The sequence below is a fragment of the Hirundo rustica genome, chromosome 17 (assembly GCF_015227805.2).
Source record: "Hirundo rustica isolate bHirRus1 chromosome 17, bHirRus1.pri.v3, whole genome shotgun sequence".
In the NCBI taxonomy this organism is placed as follows: Eukaryota; Metazoa; Chordata; class Aves; order Passeriformes; family Hirundinidae; genus Hirundo; species Hirundo rustica.
Window position 1 is genome coordinate 10,980,420 of NC_053466.1, and position 17,714 is coordinate 10,998,133.

General features: G+C 45.8%; 1 protein-coding gene across 6 annotated transcripts in view; it reads left to right on the top strand.

Moving 5' to 3' along the window:
* The window catches only part of DEPDC5 (DEP domain containing 5, GATOR1 subcomplex subunit), a 39,215-nt gene extending 22,001 nt beyond the window's left edge, over window positions 1–17,214 (top strand). For 3 of the 6 annotated variants that reach the window (XM_040080472.1, XM_040080474.1, XM_040080473.2), the window contains exons 31-43: window positions 339–472; window positions 815–923; window positions 3,617–3,679; window positions 5,255–5,406; window positions 6,170–6,247; window positions 6,681–6,813; window positions 7,623–7,731; window positions 7,997–8,221; window positions 12,076–12,245; window positions 13,186–13,357; window positions 14,378–14,438; window positions 15,479–15,561; window positions 16,358–17,214. In XM_040080472.1, the coding sequence (XP_039936406.1) occupies window positions 339–472; window positions 815–923; window positions 3,617–3,679; window positions 5,255–5,406; window positions 6,170–6,247; window positions 6,681–6,813; window positions 7,623–7,731; window positions 7,997–8,221; window positions 12,076–12,245; window positions 13,186–13,357; window positions 14,378–14,438; window positions 15,479–15,561; window positions 16,358–16,653 (1,785 nt within the window). In that variant the 3' untranslated portion in view covers window positions 16,654–17,214. The remainder of the gene's footprint in view (window positions 1–338; window positions 473–814; window positions 924–3,616; window positions 3,680–5,254; window positions 5,407–6,169; window positions 6,248–6,680; window positions 6,814–7,622; window positions 7,732–7,996; window positions 8,222–12,075; window positions 12,246–13,185; window positions 13,358–14,377; window positions 14,439–15,478; window positions 15,562–16,357) is intronic. The other 3 variants (XM_040080476.1, XM_040080477.1, XM_040080475.1) reach the window with 2 other exon arrangements.
* The last annotated feature ends 500 nt before the right edge of the window (window positions 17,215–17,714 follow it).

Consider the following 17,714-nt stretch of genomic DNA (forward strand, 5'->3'; position numbering starts at 1 on the left):
GGTTGGGAGGAGAAAAGCACGCGAGTGAACTTCTTGGTAAACAGTTTCAAGAGGCTGAAGAGAAACTGGCTAATGTGTGTTAAATCCTGTTCTGATTCTCGCAGTAAATGGGGTAATTTATTTTGAAGAAAATTCGCCTTTTCCAGAATAACAAACATTTTATTTTCGGAATAACATCCACACAAGACACTAGGCTATTCCAATTCTTGTGTACCAGTGGTTTGACTCCCATTTTAAAGTGTGCTTTATAAAGCCCTGCTGACATGAGGTGTTGTGTTCTTGTTCACTAGTTAAGCCTAGCTTGACTAAGTCTGTGCTTCCATTTTTTTCTTTGTTAGAAAGGGTCTGCTATGAAAGGCTTGCAGATTGCTGGTCCCATTCCCACTCACTCTCTGGAGCAGTCTGGGCCTCCCATTGGGAAAAAAGGAACCTCAGCACTCTCAGCTCTGCTGCAGATGGAAGCCAGTCAGAAGTGAGTCTCCACAGGCTGTGTGAAGAGCCTAGCACATCCTTCCTGCATATTGCGCCTGGCTAAAGCACATTTGAGGAACTTTGCCTCATGTTGTTTTAAATCCATAAGAGATTAATACTTTTAATGCTAAATTAGTATTACATGTGCATAATGAAACCGAGTTCAAGGGCCCATGTTGTTTGCGGGGGTAAAAGTTACTTATGGAACGTTGAATCTGTGCCTCAGTGTGTGGGAAAGCAAGTATCTGAAAATCCAGCAGCACCCCTCTGCAACAGTTGCCTTGTGGGGAAACTGACACAAAGTGTGTTTGAATAAACTCTGTATTGCTTCCTTTTCTCTTAGGACGCTGGGGGAGCAGCAGGCAGCGCTGCTTTCTGGGAAGAGCTCTGGCCAGCCTTCGGAGAGTGGGAGCATTGCTATCACACCCACGTACATGGACAGCCCTCGGAAGGTGAGGACTTCCTGGGCTTTCTTTAGCTGCTGCTTCTACCTAAGAATTCCTCAAGTAATCAGAGATGATTTCTTTGAGCGTTTGGCTACATCATAGCACATCTTACTCTCTAATCCAGTGAGGGCTGCTCCTGTACTGGCCTTTGTGTGCAAGGGCAGAGGAATTCAATTCTGTAAGTGTGACAATGATCTGGAATCCCTGGGATGCCGTGTCAGCATTTTGCTGATCTCAGTGCTGTTTGCTAATTAGTGCATTTCCTCTGCTGGTAGCACATTTCATTTCAGTCATGGCTTGTTGGGCGTAGCAGTACAGTGCTGTGTGCATCTGTGTGCAGGCTGTCTTGGGGAGCAAAATCACCTCTAGATTGTGACTGTGTAAACACTGAGTGGGATTTTAACAGCAGGAACTTGAGTCTCTTGCCTCTGTTTAGAGGAGGGGGTGTGTTTCTGAGAAGTGATTTAGATGTCATTCCTTCACTGGCTGGACTCCAGGCTGGAGAAAGTCATCTTCCTGGAGCTCTCTTGAGACACTTAAAGAAAAGACTGTGCTACCCCTCAGCCCTTCTGTCGCCTGCCCTGTGAGACCCAGGAGAGCAGGAACTCTGCCTCCCAGTCCAGCCAGAAATATTTGATACTTTTTCTGTGTTCTGGCATGGAGGTCTTTCAAAAGAAGCAACAAGGAACTGAATAAAGACAGAGGACTTAAGTGTGAACTCTTTCAACAGTTCACATATTGCAAAGAAAAAGTTCTCAGATTCACCACTATCAACCACTTCTCTCAGCATTTTTCTCTAAACATCTGATGTTTCTACACCCCCTGTTTTGTGCCACCACCAGGAACAAGTATTGTGTTATCCTGGAGACCTAGTTATTGAAAGTTGAAGTGGTGGAGTAGCTGTGATCATCATAGTACTAGCCACTTACTCATAATATTAGTGTTTGGAGAGCGCAGAGGACAGTCTGGAGCAGGATGTGCTAGGCCTGGAAACAGCAGGTGCTCAAAATGACTTGAGGCATGTGTGCAAACTTCCACATTGTAATTCAGGCTTTGCATGCTTCTCTTCTACCATTTTGAAAAGTCAGCTTCTCTCTTTATATACAGAAGTCTTAGATCTCTTTCTACCAGCAGAACTGCTGAAGATCCAGTGTGAGATACAGGAGAGAATGTTGTGTCCAGTTGTTCTGCTTGGCAAAGGGGGGGAGAGGCAAAGTGGGCTTCCCTAGCAGTGGCACGGGGACCAAATGAGCAGACTTCGTGCTACCAGAAAATGCCATCATGAGTAATATTAAAGGTAATGTTCAAAAGCCCCTCTGGAAGGCTGTCTGGAGACTCTGAAAGAGTGTGTTATCAGCTGAAGGCCTTTCATGCTGCAGCAGTAAACACTCCTGTAAATATTTACACACAGGGACTGGGAGATAAGCAGTTGGAATCTCCTAATTGATGGCTCATGGCTGTTGGAAAGGTGCCAGTGGGCAGGCAGCGTTCAGCAGTGTGTGTCTCGTGTCACAGCCCCTGCAGGGCTCCTCAGCACAGGGAGCTCTGGCTTTCCACACACTTGCAGCCAGAGAACTGATAAATTATCGCAGCTGTGAGCTCTGCCAGCAGCCAAGGGAGCAAGTGCTTTTCTAGGATGCTCTTCAGTGCTCGAGTTATTCCAGACCAAAACTGAGCCGCTGGCTTCACTTTACTTCGTTTGAGAATAGAATTGACAAATCATTTCAGCCAATTACTGGGCTGAAGTGGGGTTTTAACCCAGTGAGTTCACTTGATCCATGATCTGTTTGGGAAGTCTTTGCCCTTATGGATCCAGCGCTTTGGCTCTGCTTCTGCACTATGTAAATCGCCAATCATGTAACCCTGGCATTGATTCTTTCCAGAAAATGCTTTATAAATGCACGTACCAAGGTAAGCATCATCTTAACTGCAGGCTAGACAAAAATATTTTGCCGAGGAAACAGAATAAAGAATTGCAAATTGGGAATGAAAATCTAGAAGAGTTCCACTGCATTGTCTTATGTGATTAGAGAATCTTGACACATCTTTGAATAGCAGCTGGGGATAAATCACCAGGGTTTGTAAGTAGGCAGGAACATAGCACAGGCAGTCTGTTTAATTTTGCATGAAGTATTAAACACAGTGTTGGAAGGATCTTTGTGATAAGTTTTCTTCCCTTTCCTTTACACCATACCAGACCTGCATTTAAGAGAAAAAGGGCACTTCCTGAAAAGCGTTCCTTTGCCTCTCCCTCTTTATTGTTTGAATGTCGAACAGATTATAAAAAAAACCTGTCCTTCTTTGGATAGTTGTCATTACACCTGTGGTTTCTGTATTTCAGTTTTGTATTTGGGATGGAAACCCCCATACTTCAGAGCTCAAGACTTTCTCCTTTGAAGTATGGAGGGAAGGCTGCAGTTTCAATTGGCTTCTGATCAGTGTGGGTTTAAAAATTTTGGGAAAGCATCTATGCCCAAGAAGACCAATGTCTTGGTACAGAGAGAGAAAGTAAAGATGTGTGTGTGAGTAATTCCTGATGCTGTGCATTCTGCTGCATCTGACCTTCCGGGTCTGGGATTTGCATTCTCCTCATACTTTCTCTCTGTGGTCATTTCATACTTGCACAACCTTGTATTTGCTTTTCTTCAACCCCTTGTTGCTGTTGCCATTAATGGGCCTGCTTCCTCTGCTGCCTTCAGGATGGGGCCTTCTTTATGGACTTTGTTCGCAGCCCACGCACAGCTTCAACCTTCTACTCCCAGGTTAGTTTGGAATGGATTCTTGTCATCTCTGGCTTTTACATTCAGGTGATGGACAGCATTTGTGTCCTGAGCTTGCCACACTGGGAACCTGTGTTCGTTTCCAGATGCTCTCACTGAGGCTGAGATGTACAGCACTGGCAGGACAAAGTGGCAGATGCAACCATTTTTTTCCACCTTTGAATGTTTGTGCTGTGTTTTGGATGTTCATGTGCCTTGTCTCACTGGCCATTGCAGTACTGTCTTGTCAACTACTAAAGCTGCTCTTTTTGTTTTTCAGTAAGTGCTTGTTTTCCAACTTCCCTCGCTGAACAAAATGGCAACAGCTCACTTGTCTGGTTCTTGGCTAAATTTCTTTGTGGTGTTTGATTGACAGGTGACTCTGGGGATATCCAAGTCAAATTGTGTCCTTGGATTCCCGAATTACTGAGGCTGAAAATACATTGTATCGTCTTGGTTTAAAAGAGTCCTTGTGACAGAAGTCATTGGTCCACTTAACAGCAGTTAGGAATTGGCAGTAACACAGTGTGGCCAGAGGAAATGCTGCTGCTTGAAGTGAGCCCTGAGGAGGGGGAAAGGCTTTTGCTGGCTGTGGGCGCTGTAGAGTTCACCCTGGAGCATCTGCTGGTTTTGGCTGCTCAAAAAGGGACATCTGCCATTAGAGATTTTTGGGATGTGAGAAATGGCATAAATAAAGGACTCTTGGCTGTCAGACCTAAGTCAAGCTACCAGCTTTGTGATTTTTAGCTGTGTATGTGCTGTGGATTCATCACGGCAGAGCAGCCCCCATATTTACACCAGCTCGAGTTAGAGTTACTCTGCCGTTCGTGTTCTCTCCCCCACCTCTCCAGCTTTTATGTAATGTGCCTTTACTAAACCATACGTGTTAATGACAGATGGCAATTACAGCCTGTACTTAGCTGAGTCCTTCAGCGTGCATGCTCTTTCTGAAATGATTTTATGGTAATTTTGTGAACTATTCAGTCTGCCATCGGAATAGCGCGAGTGTTCCTGCGGGAGGAAAGTGTTCCTGTTGTCTTGGCGACATAGGTGTGGGTGGGTGTCAAACCAGCCTTCTCATACTGCCCTGAGAAAGGAGGGAAGAAGAGGAGCTGATTTTTTTTTGGGCATTATGAAAACTTGAATTCGTGTGATACATTTGCATATTTTTGAGAGTTAGACTTGAAGCTGTATTTGCTAAATGCTTACTACCTTCCCATAATGATAAAGTGTCCCATCTATTGTGTGCTTATAATCTAGTTGTTCCCTTGGGTTGAAAATCCCGGTCCCAGGTTTGGACTGGTGGTGCTTGTTTACCGGTGGTTCTCCCAACGCAGTTGTTACTGGGTTGGTGATCCTCATCTTTATTTGGGTCTGAATTTGTTGTTTGTCAGGAGCTCTGTAGCGATGACAAAATAAGACTGTATTTATCCCTTCTGCATATGCTTGTGCTTCCTTAGAGTATTGCTTGTTGTTGACTAACTCGGGCTGAGGTGTGGATGGTGTGAGGAAGGGAGAAGATGGGAAATGATTACATGCTGAATTTCATGGGGATGTTGCTGTGTTTGTTGCTCCCAGGTCTCTATCGATCAGTCGGTTCCTGCAGCCTCAGATGGCAGCACCTTGCTCCCCACGGGGCAGGGCCCTGACAGGGGCAGCACCCCGGCCCTGGGGAGCACCCAGGGCGCTGCAGAGCCGGGATACAGCACAGCTGCTGCTGCAGAGGGCAGGTAGGAGAGGCACAGCCCTGCTGTACTGCAGAGCTGTTCAATTCCAGCCCCTTTCTGGTGTCAGGGAATGGGTGCTTAAACAGGAACCTGGGAACAGGCTGTGCTGTGCCTGTCAGCACGAGCAGGCACTTTGTCACAAGACCTTGCTGCAGCGTTTCCACGTGCGCAGAGAGTGGTAGTAAAATAAGCCCTGCAACCCAGTTTTTCAGAATTGAATGAACACAAGGCCTGATTTTTCCACCCACAAGAAGGGCTTCATTCTTCAACAAATGAAGAAATTCCATTTCTGAAATCTGCTAGTAGGAAAGCAGGCTTTGAATTGCCATCTTCTGCCTGCTTTGGCAAGGGGTGGGGGCCTGCAGGTCTGATTGGATCGAGTGGGTTGATGAAATCCAAGAGGTCCTAACCTGGAAGCAAGACAGGGGAGGAAGCAATGTTGAAAATAAACTTCATTAGCCCCTGTTTCCTGTAGTTGTATAGTACAGTAAAAAGAAAATTAGCCAGCTTCAGAATGTTTGCTCTCAGTTGCTGCTGAGTACAGCTGGATGTGACATATTGTGCATTGGGTCCATATAGCAATGTCCTGGTGACCTCAGGGGGGAAATACTCATCTGATGCTTTTAATTGTCCTTCTTGAGATGAAAATGGAAATAAATGTGGCAAAGTCATTGTTAAGAAGAGAGGGCAATTTTCTTAAATGTGCATATTTGAACAAATCTGGCAGCTTCCTTGATTTTTGAATGTGCTTCTGTTTACTGCCCAGCTCTCAGCAGTGTTCGACAAGTGCTCTGACTTCCTCCTCCACTTTGGTAGAGATTCTTGAAGCCATGAAACACCCCACGTAAGTTTTTAATGTGAATGTGCTCACCATCTGATGAGATGTTTAACAAGAGGACATGAGAAGTGGAGTCACTCAAAGGAGAGCCCCATGTCAGCTCTTGAAGGGTTCTAAACTTCCTTTTGTTATTCAGTTCCAGACTCTCTAATATGGAATTTTATAGAAATTGAGATACAAGCAAACTTCAATTATTAGAGTCCCAGCACCTTGTCAAATCAGGAATTCCCAGTAAGTCACCAAAGTGCTGTCAATGTCAGCTCTTGCTCTTGTTACCAAAAGCCAATGAGACATCACTCCAGGGGCCCTGTGCATTTCTTGGCCTGTATTCTATCCTCCCCCCACCCTTTTTTTCTTTCCCCCAGCAGTGATTTTTGTCTTGGTAACTTAAAAGACTCTCGATCAGCTGTGTTAACACGTGTGACTTGCTGTGCTCCAGCACAGGGATCCAGCTGCTCTCTGAACAGAAGGGCCTCTCCCCCTGCTGCTTCATCAGTGCAGAAGTTGTGCACTGGCTGGTGAATAACGTGGAAGGGGTGCACACCCAGCCCATGGCCATTGACATAATGCAGGTAAGGAGACTACCCAGGAGCATGTGGAGGGCCAGAAATGCCTCACTCTGTGAAGAAAATAAAGTTTTAGAGCAAAGCATGGCGATAATTTCTGTTACTTATTAAAATCTTCATATGGATGATTGTTGAAAGCAGTGCTCAACAGCATATGAGGTAATGATGCAACATATTCTTCAGTAGTAATACGTATTTATTTTCTACTTACATGGTGATGGCTCTGTTTATAACCTGCAATTAGCTGGTGCTTACCAAGTACTCTGCGTTGTGTTGGAATTGAGGCACTAGGCTGTGATTGGGTTTTCCTTTCTGATAATTAGTTAATAAAGTTGTAATAAAACCAGCATGTGACCTTTCTGTTACAGATGTTGAAGCAGACACGCTTTATGCAGGAACACTGCTTGTATTCATCAAGGGATTTTTCTGTATTGAACTGTGTCAGGGGCAGAAGGTTGGAAATGTTCTGGAGTTCATTCCTCTGCTGAGATCCCATATCAATTAACAGAGAACTTAGAATGTTTCCAAACTCTTACTTGCTATAAATCCATCTATAAAACCAGAGCAGGGTATGGGAGCAAGACAGACATCTTTGGAAAGGTCAAATGTAATTTCTCAGTGAGATAAGAAATTGCTACATTTACTGAATATCAAGAGATAGCTTTGCTGGTATTCTTGTTAGGCACATATCTGGACAAAAAGATGTCAAGGAAAAGAAAATTACTTCCTAATGTTCTCTAGCAACCTTTTTATGTAACTGGGAGTGTGATTTCTTTTTTATCATATTTACTCTGTTCTTCCTTTTTCTTGTTCAGAAAATGTTAGAAGAGCAGCTTATTGTCCATGCATCTGGAGAAGCTTTACGAACCTTTATTTATGGCTTTTATTTTTACAAGATTGTTGTGGACAAAGAACCAGACCGAGGTCAGCACTGTTACTACGAGACTTTCCTCGCTATCCCTTTGCATAATCACGTGGGTGATCTTGAATGCATTTTGGGAGCAACCAAAACCACTGATCTCAAGAGAGTCTGAGAAATTCGGCCTTTTTTAGTTAAGGCAAAAAAAAAAAAAAAAAAAGCAAGAGCAGAAAACATAAAGTAATTTTTATCCTGCCTCTTTTTCATCAATCACTGCTTTCCTGAGCCTTGTCCCCTCGTTTCTAACTGGCCTCGCCCTTCCCCTTGCAGTGGGGCTGCAGCAGCCTGCCATGTGGCACACGGCTGCCATGGATGACTTCTCGGCCTTCCAGAGGAAATGGTTTGAGGTGGCCTTTGTGGCAGAAGAGCTGCTGCACTCGGAGATCCCGGCGTTCCTCCTGCCCTGGCTGCCCAGCCGCCCCGCCTCCTATGCAAGTAGGCACAGTTCCTTTAGCCGCAGTTTCGGAGGACGGAGCCAGGCAGCTGCACTCTTAGGTAGATGCACAGCACAGGTGACAGCTGGGGAAGTTCAAGGGGATAGTTTGAAAGGGGAAGAGCAGCCAGCCAAGGGTATGATCTCACGTGGACCAGCAGGAAAGCTGCAAATTTCATGCTGGCCTTACCGTGTCTTGCATGTGGACTCGTTCTCATATGCTGGAGGTGTGTTTCACTGGCTGGGCAGGAAACTTTTACTTCAGAAGTATTGGAATACAAGAAAAACTATTTCTTAAAATATTCCTTCCTCCTGAACCTCTGGAATTTAGGGAGGAAGGTGTTTTGTCTCCTTGAAAATCCAGAGAGATTCTTCACAACCTGTAAGGAGTATGGAGGGATAAGCTGTGAGAACAGCAGAGCGGTCGAACTGGTCTTAAAATGACGTATCTAATTGCTTCCTAGGGGCAAAAGCCACTAAAAAAAGTGAGGTCCAGATGTGTTAGAAGTCTCCTGTGATGTGCTGGAGGCTTTTTAGCTAATCTAAACCAGACTCCTTACATTAATAGGTCTGTGAAGCCCAGCTGCAGATGATCCCTGTGGGATGGACACAGCAGGAAGATCTTGCTGCTAGGCAAGATCCCGTTAGTATCTGATGTTCTCTGATGTGTGGAGGGTGACACTGACTGCCTCTAACAGCCCGTGAAACATACTGGCTGCGTGACTGACCCTGTTGCTTTGTCAGCTTCTTGTTGCATTTCCAGGCCAGCCTGAGTCACTTGCTTTTGTTCTTCTTTCCTTGTTTTAGAGAAAAATCATTGCTATGGAACTGCAGCTTCAGGTTTATTTTGATGCATCTGTTAAAGGACTAGCAATTAAGGATAAAAAGAAAAAATTTGCTGTTTTCCTGTTGTGTATATTTAACCTTCTGAAGAGAAATGCCTTGCTGCTGGTGTAGCATCTCTTAAACCTGAAGTCACAGTAATCCTTGAGTATTTCTGAGAGCCTTGTTTGAAGAGGAACAGCATCAGAAATGGGAAAGCATTAAGGATAGGAAGTCTGAACTAATGGTTAATTCCCTGAAGTCAACATATGCAGGTTATTTTCCCTGTCACACGATAAATCTGTTGCCTTGGCTGGTATCCAGCCTCATTAGCTCAGTGCCTGGCCAGAGCTGAAGCCTGAACGTAGGCTGGCATGAAACTGCTGTGAAGGCTGGAGGCACTGGGGCCAGATCCTCTTCATGGTTTGATCTCTTACTCACTATTTAGCCTGCGAAAAGCAGTTCACATTCCTCTGTCTGTGCTCTGCTGGGAGCTGAGAAGGCTGAGACTCAGCAGCCCTGCACCCATGGGGATGAGTAGAAGCGTGCCTCAGTGTCCCCCTCAGCTTTCATTTAACACCAGCCAGGAAAAGAGTGTACTCCTGCAGCATGTGGGATTACACACCTGTGGAGCCCTCCTTTTCCTTTCACTTGGGGTTATGTCCATTTTACTATTTAACTAAACTGCAGCCCTTGAATGAGTGATAAATGCCTTCAGATTGCTCTCATGCAGTCCGGATTTTCCAGGAATTACAGTTTCTTGTAGGAAAATTGAGTGTGGAAGTTTTTTCTTATGAAAGAACTGGTTTAAAATGATGCTTCTGTGCTGTTTCTCTTCTAAACACTATTCCAAAAAAATTTCAGCAGTTCATCTGAGGTAAAGAGCTTTACTAAACCCAGATGACCCCTGGTCCACGTGACTTCATTTGTTCCTCTCTTGGTCTTGATTAGGTTGTGGTTTTAATTACTTCCCCTCCCCACCTTCCCTAAATGTCAGGCTGTGACATAAAATTGCATGCAAGCGTTGGGAGCTCTGGAACAAGCTCCATGTATCTCTCAAATCTTTATCCCTTCCAATTTCCCAATCACTTGCCCGGTGACTGTCCCCTTTCCCTTCCCAGTGGAAGTCTGACCTGTGATACAGCTAATCTTTGATGTCCCTTTGATTTATAGCAATGCATGCACTAGCAACTGTAGTCATGTATGTAGTGGAGTCTGTGACTGGAGAATAACCTGCCTGCTCCTCTCCGATTTGCTTAGTAAATCATTAGTTAAATGCTCAATAGTAGAAGACAATTGGGAAGCAGGTGAGTCCTCTTAAAGTCTGACCTATGGAAGCCAGAGTATATTCTATTTAAATAAGCTGCTTTTAATCAAAGCTTCTGAATTCAGACACGTGGACATTTCTCATCAGTGTTGGATGTATTTTTGGTTCGCTCACCTCGTTGCACTGGGTTCCTCTGGCTTTGCCTGTGAACTGTAGCTGCAGACAAGGCAGAGAGAGAGTCCAGCCCTAACAGGGAGTCTGCACTCTCTGGGAAAAGCAACAGTCTAAGGGAGCAGGGAGCTCATTCTTCACAGTGTGCTGGTTTGGGCACACTGGGCTGTGGTGTTATCACTGACCTCTTGGCTAAAGACCAACACCTACCTGACTGAGCTGCTTTGGTTTCACAGCTTCCAGGATGTTGTTTTTTAGCACACTTGGTTACAAATTTGGCACCAGAACCCCCTGACTACAAGTATTGTATCCACAATATCCAAAGGATCCAGAAACAGAAACTTTCACAGTGTTGGTCTGACAACACCAGATCAACTCAGAGATTGCAAATGACACGCTTCCCAAAGACAAAAATGGGTCTTATTTATGAAACAAAACTGGGTGATGTTCTTCCATTTTTGTTGTGTTTTTATTTTACATGTTCTACTCTGCAGTAATAACAATGTAAAGGATTCCCTTATAACCTTGAAAGTGCCTCCAGGTAACTTGTGATAGAAGTGAAGGTGGGAACTTTCCATCTACCTTGAGGAACAATTTAAATTTTTATTTTTTTTAACACCATCAAGCCATCAAATTATAAGATAATTTAAAAGCTGACCCTATGAAGGGATGCCCATCTACTTCAGCAAGAGATAACAACACCTATCCCTCATGCATGCAATAATAAAAAGGGCAGAAGTTTTTCTGTAGAAGCCTTTCAGCCCATTGTTTTGTGTCAATTCTTAACATTTCTGTAATGGTAAATTATGTATTTGTCTAAAGAAAAGTTGAAAGTGATGCTGTGTTTCGTAGCAGGACTTTGGTCTCCAAGTCAGGAGACCTGGGTTCTGTCCCCAGCCTTGCAGTCCTCTGTGTGACACCAGCCAGGTCACTTCCACTGCTGTGCTTCTCTCCCTCTCCTGCCTGATACCTGCGGGTTTCTGTCACCAGGATGCTGGGGTGTGGGGACAAAGGGAGCTGCACCTTGGGCACTATCCCAGCCCTTGCTGCAAAGCTCGAGGAGCTATTGCAGTGGTCAGAATGCTGCTGCATGTCTTGGCTGACTCTCGGTGCTTTTACAGGAAGCGTTGGATGTGCACTTTCACCAGTGCGGTAATGTGGGATATTGATATGGGATTAAAGAAACAAGTTTAACTTCTAATCTCCTTTAGCTGTGGAAAGTCCTGGAATGCTCCTGCCCCATGGAACAGCACCCTGTTGTGATTTCTGGTGGAGGCGTATAGAAATATTTGGAATGTTTTGGGCATGAAGAAGCTGGGGTTGTCTAGCCATGCTTAATTATGGCATCAGTTGCCTGTTGATTAACTGCTGGATTCTTGGTTCTCTCTCCTTCTTGCAACTGAAATGTCTTGACTGCTTGGGGAGGTGATTTTGTAGCACATGCTCCCGACATGAGAAATCCTTCGGGATTTTTCTCTTTTGTGATCTGGACGAGCGGCATTCTGGGACTATTCTGCTAGCCCAAAAATACCTGGGGAGGAACGGGAGGACAAATTCATTTCGAATGACTTATCTTGGTTCTTCTGTTCTCTTCATCCTGTCTGCCACCTTCCCTCTAACGCCCCTTCTGCCCCGCCGTGCCCCTTGGCTGCCCAGCTGCCACGGTGCCCGAGCAGCGCACGGTGACGCTGGACGTGGATGTCAACAACCGCACGGACCGGCTGGAGTGGTGCAGTTGTTATTACCACGGCAATTTCTCCCTGAACGCTGCCTTTGAAATCAAGTTACACTGGATGGCAGTGACTGCAGCTGTTCTTTTTGAGATGGTGAGATCCTGGTGTTGTGGACAGCCACAGAAATGCCTGTCTGGCCTCTTGGACAACTGGGGATGTTGTGTCAGGGAGCCTTAGCGAGAGGGACAGTGGCTTGCATCTGCCTTTATTTCCACAAGTAATTTTCCTGGTGGTTGTTAGCGTTGCTGCATCTGGTCAGCGTTCATCACACCATCCATAGTCGTTCTGTCTGCAGGAGTGTGTGTTCTGCTTTTAGTGGGGTTTATGCACAGTATGTAGAGATCAGCACAGGTCAAGGTGATAAATTTAAGTCCCACTTAGGCAAACTTTAAGCCCTGAGCCAGGTCTTTGGAAAAAAATCTGTTTCACATTACATTCCTTCTATCCCCAAACCTTAAAACTTTAAATCTCAGTGGAATTGCTTTCATAACAGGGCTTTTCCAGGCAATGTGTTCTGGAATGTTTTAGGGTTTTTTTTAACTTGCTGAAAACATTTTGAATTGAAAACATGTCACTTTTAAATTTTTAGATTAAATTTTTAGATTTTATTTTTAGATTTTTTTTTGTTTCCCTAATGTAGCTTCTGTAAAACTCAAATTATTTAACGCCAGGTTTTACCCCACCCAGCCAGACAGCACTGGGTAGTTGGTTTTGCTTTTATTTAAAATCAATTGCACTGTTCCAGTAAAGCAGAAGTGTTTAGCCGCTGGTGATAAGCAGGCTGAATCAGTTCCTGAAAAATGTCCAATTTAAAGTGCTTTCTGATTGATGGGGCACTTCAGAAAAAGGAGAACCTGATGTCTTGTGCTCGTACTGCTTTGCTTGCGAGGACGTTGGTGTGCCTGCCGCGCTGAGCCTGCGGAGAATTGAGCATGTCCGATCTATTCTTGGGAAATGAGTTGCTCTTTTGCACATAAGTGCCCTTCGTCAGCTGGCACGCGTGCCGTGATTCATTGTTTGAATTTCTTCTCAGGTTCAGGGTTGGCACCGGAAAGCCACCTCCTGTGGGTTCCTGCTGGTGCCAGTCCTGGAGGGCCCCTTTGCTTTGCCCAGTTACTTGTACGGGGACCCGCTTCGAGCGCAGCTCTTCATCCCGCTCAACGTGAGCTGCTTGCTGAAGGAGGGCAGCGAGCATTTGTTTGACGGTAAGAAATGCACTCCCTTTGCCCCTCAGCTGCTCTGTGCAAACAGGTCACTGCTGGCATGTAGCTGACGTGAAGAAGCTCCTTTACCAGCCGGCCTCAGTGGCTGAGGGAGCTGATTTCAGAGGTCAGCAGCCCGTCAGGAAGGAGGCTGTGCTGGCAGGGGCAGTGGGCAGCAGGAAGCACCGAGGCACAGCAGGCTGTCCCCAGTCGTGCTTGCCCTGCACACCCTCACAGAGCCCACAGCAGTAGCAGTTGTGTTTGACAGACTCTTGTGTCTGTTTTGGTGGTGGACCCGCAGCTGCTCTGCGTTTGTATCCTGTGTTTGTTTATTCTCCCCCTGCCCAAGATTGGGCTTTCGCCACTGCCATCCTTCTTTTGTTGTTGCTATGGTTACTTTAATGGTTACAGTGTTTGCACACGAGATTAAGCGCCAGAAACTGCGATCTCCTTTTCTGCAATGGGATCTCGCCCTTCCCAGTGAGCCTGTTGTGGTAAAGCTCAGGTGGAACCCCGAGATCAGAGAACTGTCCCTGTGCAGAGAACGGCAAAATTGCATCATGAGAAGGGACAATTAGCGAAAGGCTCTGTTTTAAAGTAATAAATATGATATTTTCATTAGCCCTTGACTCAGTGTGCAATGTATCTGACACTTTGTACAATGAACGTGACAAATCCATATCTTGTGAGGTCACCATAGCCCAACTGACTGAATTAAATATTTTCAGAGCACTCCTGTGATACACAGCAGCCCACTCTTCTTCCTTGCCCCCTCCCACACCCCCCCTTTATGTTCCTCTCCTTCATCTCAAGAGACACAAATAATAAATTCAGGGATGAGTCTGCTACTGGAGTGTACAAGACACATCTCTAAGAGACAGCTGACAAAAAAAATGTGACCGAAAGAAATGGCTAGGGGAAAAAAGAAGAGTGCACAGAAGGCCTCCTGAGGAAAACGGGTCTTGAAAAGGAAGGGAATAAAGTATCTTTACTAGATAATTGTTACCTTTTTGTTTGTTTCAGGCTTTGAACCAGAAACGTACTGGGACCGAATGCATCTGCTCCAGGAAGCAATAGCACACAGGTATGTCTGCGGTGCGGTGTGGTGACCAAAGGGTTCTGTGGCCCCGGGTGATGTGGGAGGAGGGCCTGTGCTGAGCAGTCCCTCCTGAGTCACTTGGCTTCTGTGCTGTCTGCCTGTCTGCTCACAGACTGGGAGACTCAAGTACAGCCCCCGCGGTGGCTGCAAGGGGCAGCTGCGTGGTGCTCCAGCCTGTCACTGCTCGGCAGCCAGCCTCTCCTCCATGGAGAGCCTTGCCTTTGGAAAGCGCCCCTTATTCTAAGGTAGAAGCAGACAGACTGTAAATGGATTCTTCCTGAGAAGGGACAGTTATTTCCTTCTTGTGTATTTAGCACAGAATTGAACTGGATGACCCCTGATGATCGACAATAGGCAGGAGATGGGTGGGAGCTGTACAGAGGAGGTTGGGCCCAATTTAAGAAGGAATTGTTGGAAGCTTTGGATACTATCTAGCCTTGTCCCTTTGTGTGATTGAGCTGCCAGTTTCTTTCGTGGTGTTGCTGCCAGGGTTTTTTTCATGGCAGAGAGGGCTACCTTTTGTAATGGACTTTAGCTTGGAAATCAGCTTTGATTAGTTTAGAAAGCAGGAAAAGAACAAATATCCTACAAACAGCAGAGATCTGCCAGGTAAGCTGCTTGAAGTTCTGCATGGAATGTTGCACATCATGAAAATAATAATGCTGCAGCTTGAAACCTGCCCAGGGAACGTCTGTCTTGACTACTGCTCTTCCCTCCCTCGTGTGCAGCTGCCTCATTTTGTCAGAGACTGCTTGGAGCTGCTGCTCTTGTTTCCAGCTCGAGTCAGGACAGGGAGCAGTGTGGGGTGACAGGCTTTCACACTGTCTGGCAGGGGCAGGGAGCATTTGGAGAGGCTCAGCTCTCTTCATCCCTTTTCCTTTTGCCTTCAGGCTGTGACAAAGGGATAGTGGAAGGATTTCCTTTGGTGCCTCTGCCTTTGGCTGAGGAATCCTATCTGGAGTGGCTTTTTTTATATTTTTGTGGGTTTTTTTCTTTTTTAATTCCCCTTGTTTCCATTTCTTCAGATTCGGATTTGTACAAGATAAATATTCAGCCTCTGCATTCAACTTCCCAGCAGAAAACAAGCCCCAGTATATCCATGTCACAGGTGAGCGATATTTGGGAGGCTCTGTGGCAAGGAGGAGGTTATTACAAACAAGAGAACCACTTTACATGTGGTTTGTGTTTCGTGTCAGTGGTGGTGGTGCTGTTCTGTCACAAACCAGACAAGTAGGTGTGTCAGACAACACAAACCAGAAAACTGGAGGGGGCAGTATGAAAAGCACAAGTGTTGCTGCTAATAAATTGTGTTGATTTGAAATGGCTTTACAGTGACTGTGAAACTTTTCTTTCCAGAAGATGAGGAAATTTTGAAAAATAAGGCAAAGCTTATTCCAAGGTGAATGTAAATAAATGTGTACCCAGAAGCTAGAAGGAGGGAGAGGAGTTGGGACAAGTCAGTGCTCTGTTCTCTTGCTTAAGGTTTGTTGCAGATGAATCTCTACCCATATAGACTGTGTGGGAGACAGAGCAAGCAGTTAGGGTCCACTTGCTGAGATGTGAGAACAATGACAGGAAAATAGTGTTTGGAAAATTGCAGAAGAGAATGGGAAGTGATAGGAAGTTAGCAAGATGGATCAGAGCCTACATCCTTGCTTCGTTCTGTGCCTGTAAGAGAAAGGCAGACAAGGTGCAGTCCCTCCGGGTGTTGTAACATACAGGAAGGAAGTAGCACCTAAGAGCCAAGGGGGAAAAGTGGGGAAAATCCCATTTTCTCTCCCTAAAAGGCAGTTAAATGAAACTTTCTATTTCAGGCCAGTTTCGTTTCAGCATTTAACGAGTTAGCTGCCAGTAGTAGGGACTGAGGCGTGCCTCATACTGAAGCGCTGTCTTGTTTCCTGCAGGGACAGTGTTTTTGCAGCTGCCGTACTCCAAGCGCAAGTTTTCCAGCGGGCAGCAGCGGCGCCGGCGCAACTCCACCAGCTCCAGCACCCAGAACATGTTCTGTGAGGAGCGCATTGGCTACAACTGGGCCTACAACACCATGCTGACCAAAACCTGGCGCTCCAGCGCCACGGGCGACGAGAAGTTCGCCGACCGCTTGCTGAAAGACTTCACGGACTTCTGCTGGAACAAAGACAGCCGGCTCGTTACGTTCTGGACTGATTGTCTGGACAAGATGCATGCCAGTGCTCCGTGAACAGCGTGGTATCTCTTAGGGAGACAGCTAGCTTTACCTTGTGGCAAGGAAGTAGAAGTGAAGAGTCTCTGTTGGATTCATATTGAGGCTCCTAGAGGACCTGAGCAATATTGCTGTTGATATTCAACAGAATTTGATTAAGTGCTTGGAAAAAAAGAATTTGAGCTCTTGGCTTGCCAGTATCTATCACCTGACCTCAGCTTGGTTTCAAGTAGCTACAGTCCTTGGTTGCCAAAACTTCAGTTAGAGCAGAGGTAAAGGAGGGAGAGTGCAAATGGTTTTCAAGGGCAGTTGCATTCAGCACAGCGTGATGGTATCAGCTTCCAGTCACTGGCAATGCTCGGTTGGCATCAGATGTGCCTGGCAGCAGCCTGCCCCTTCCCCTTCTGAGGTGTACCTGATTGTGTGAATATGTAAGATAAGATGTGAGAGATGCTTATTAAATTTTCATATGTGTAAATAAGTAAAATGCAGAAAATGAAGTGACCTCATGTTTTGTTGTAACTCCACAGACAGCAACGCAGAATTGGTGAGTAAAAGAAAACAATTGCCAAAAGAAAATACTGCTTCTTGTGTTCAGCTCAAAGTTCACTGCTGGGGCTTTGTCTTGTAATCATGGGGGATCTTCTGTCTTCGTGTCTGGATCACAGCAAGAGCAGGAAGCCAGTTACTGTCTTGCAAGGCCAGCACCAAAGCCTGAGGAGAAATCAAGGGCCGCTGAGCACAAGTTGCTGCTGAGGGTTATGGGCAGGTTTTTAGAAAGGGTCTGCGTGCTGCAAGAGCAAGCTGCCTGCACTCAGGGATGTGGCCTTTGTCTTTGCGGGGCCTTGGCAGGAGCTGGTTAAATGCAGATTATTTAGAGTGGGTCACAGCCAGCACTCAGCCGTGCCTGCGGGCTGTGGGCTCCTGCTGGTTCCTCATTGCTACGTGTCCTCCAGAAACGGGAGCAGGGGAGGACTGACACCTTCACCGTGGTGTTCAGACCTGATTCAAGGCAAACCGCAGCTGCTTCAGTTTTTTATCCCCTAAACTGAGCCAGGATTTATCTGTTTTTAGACAGC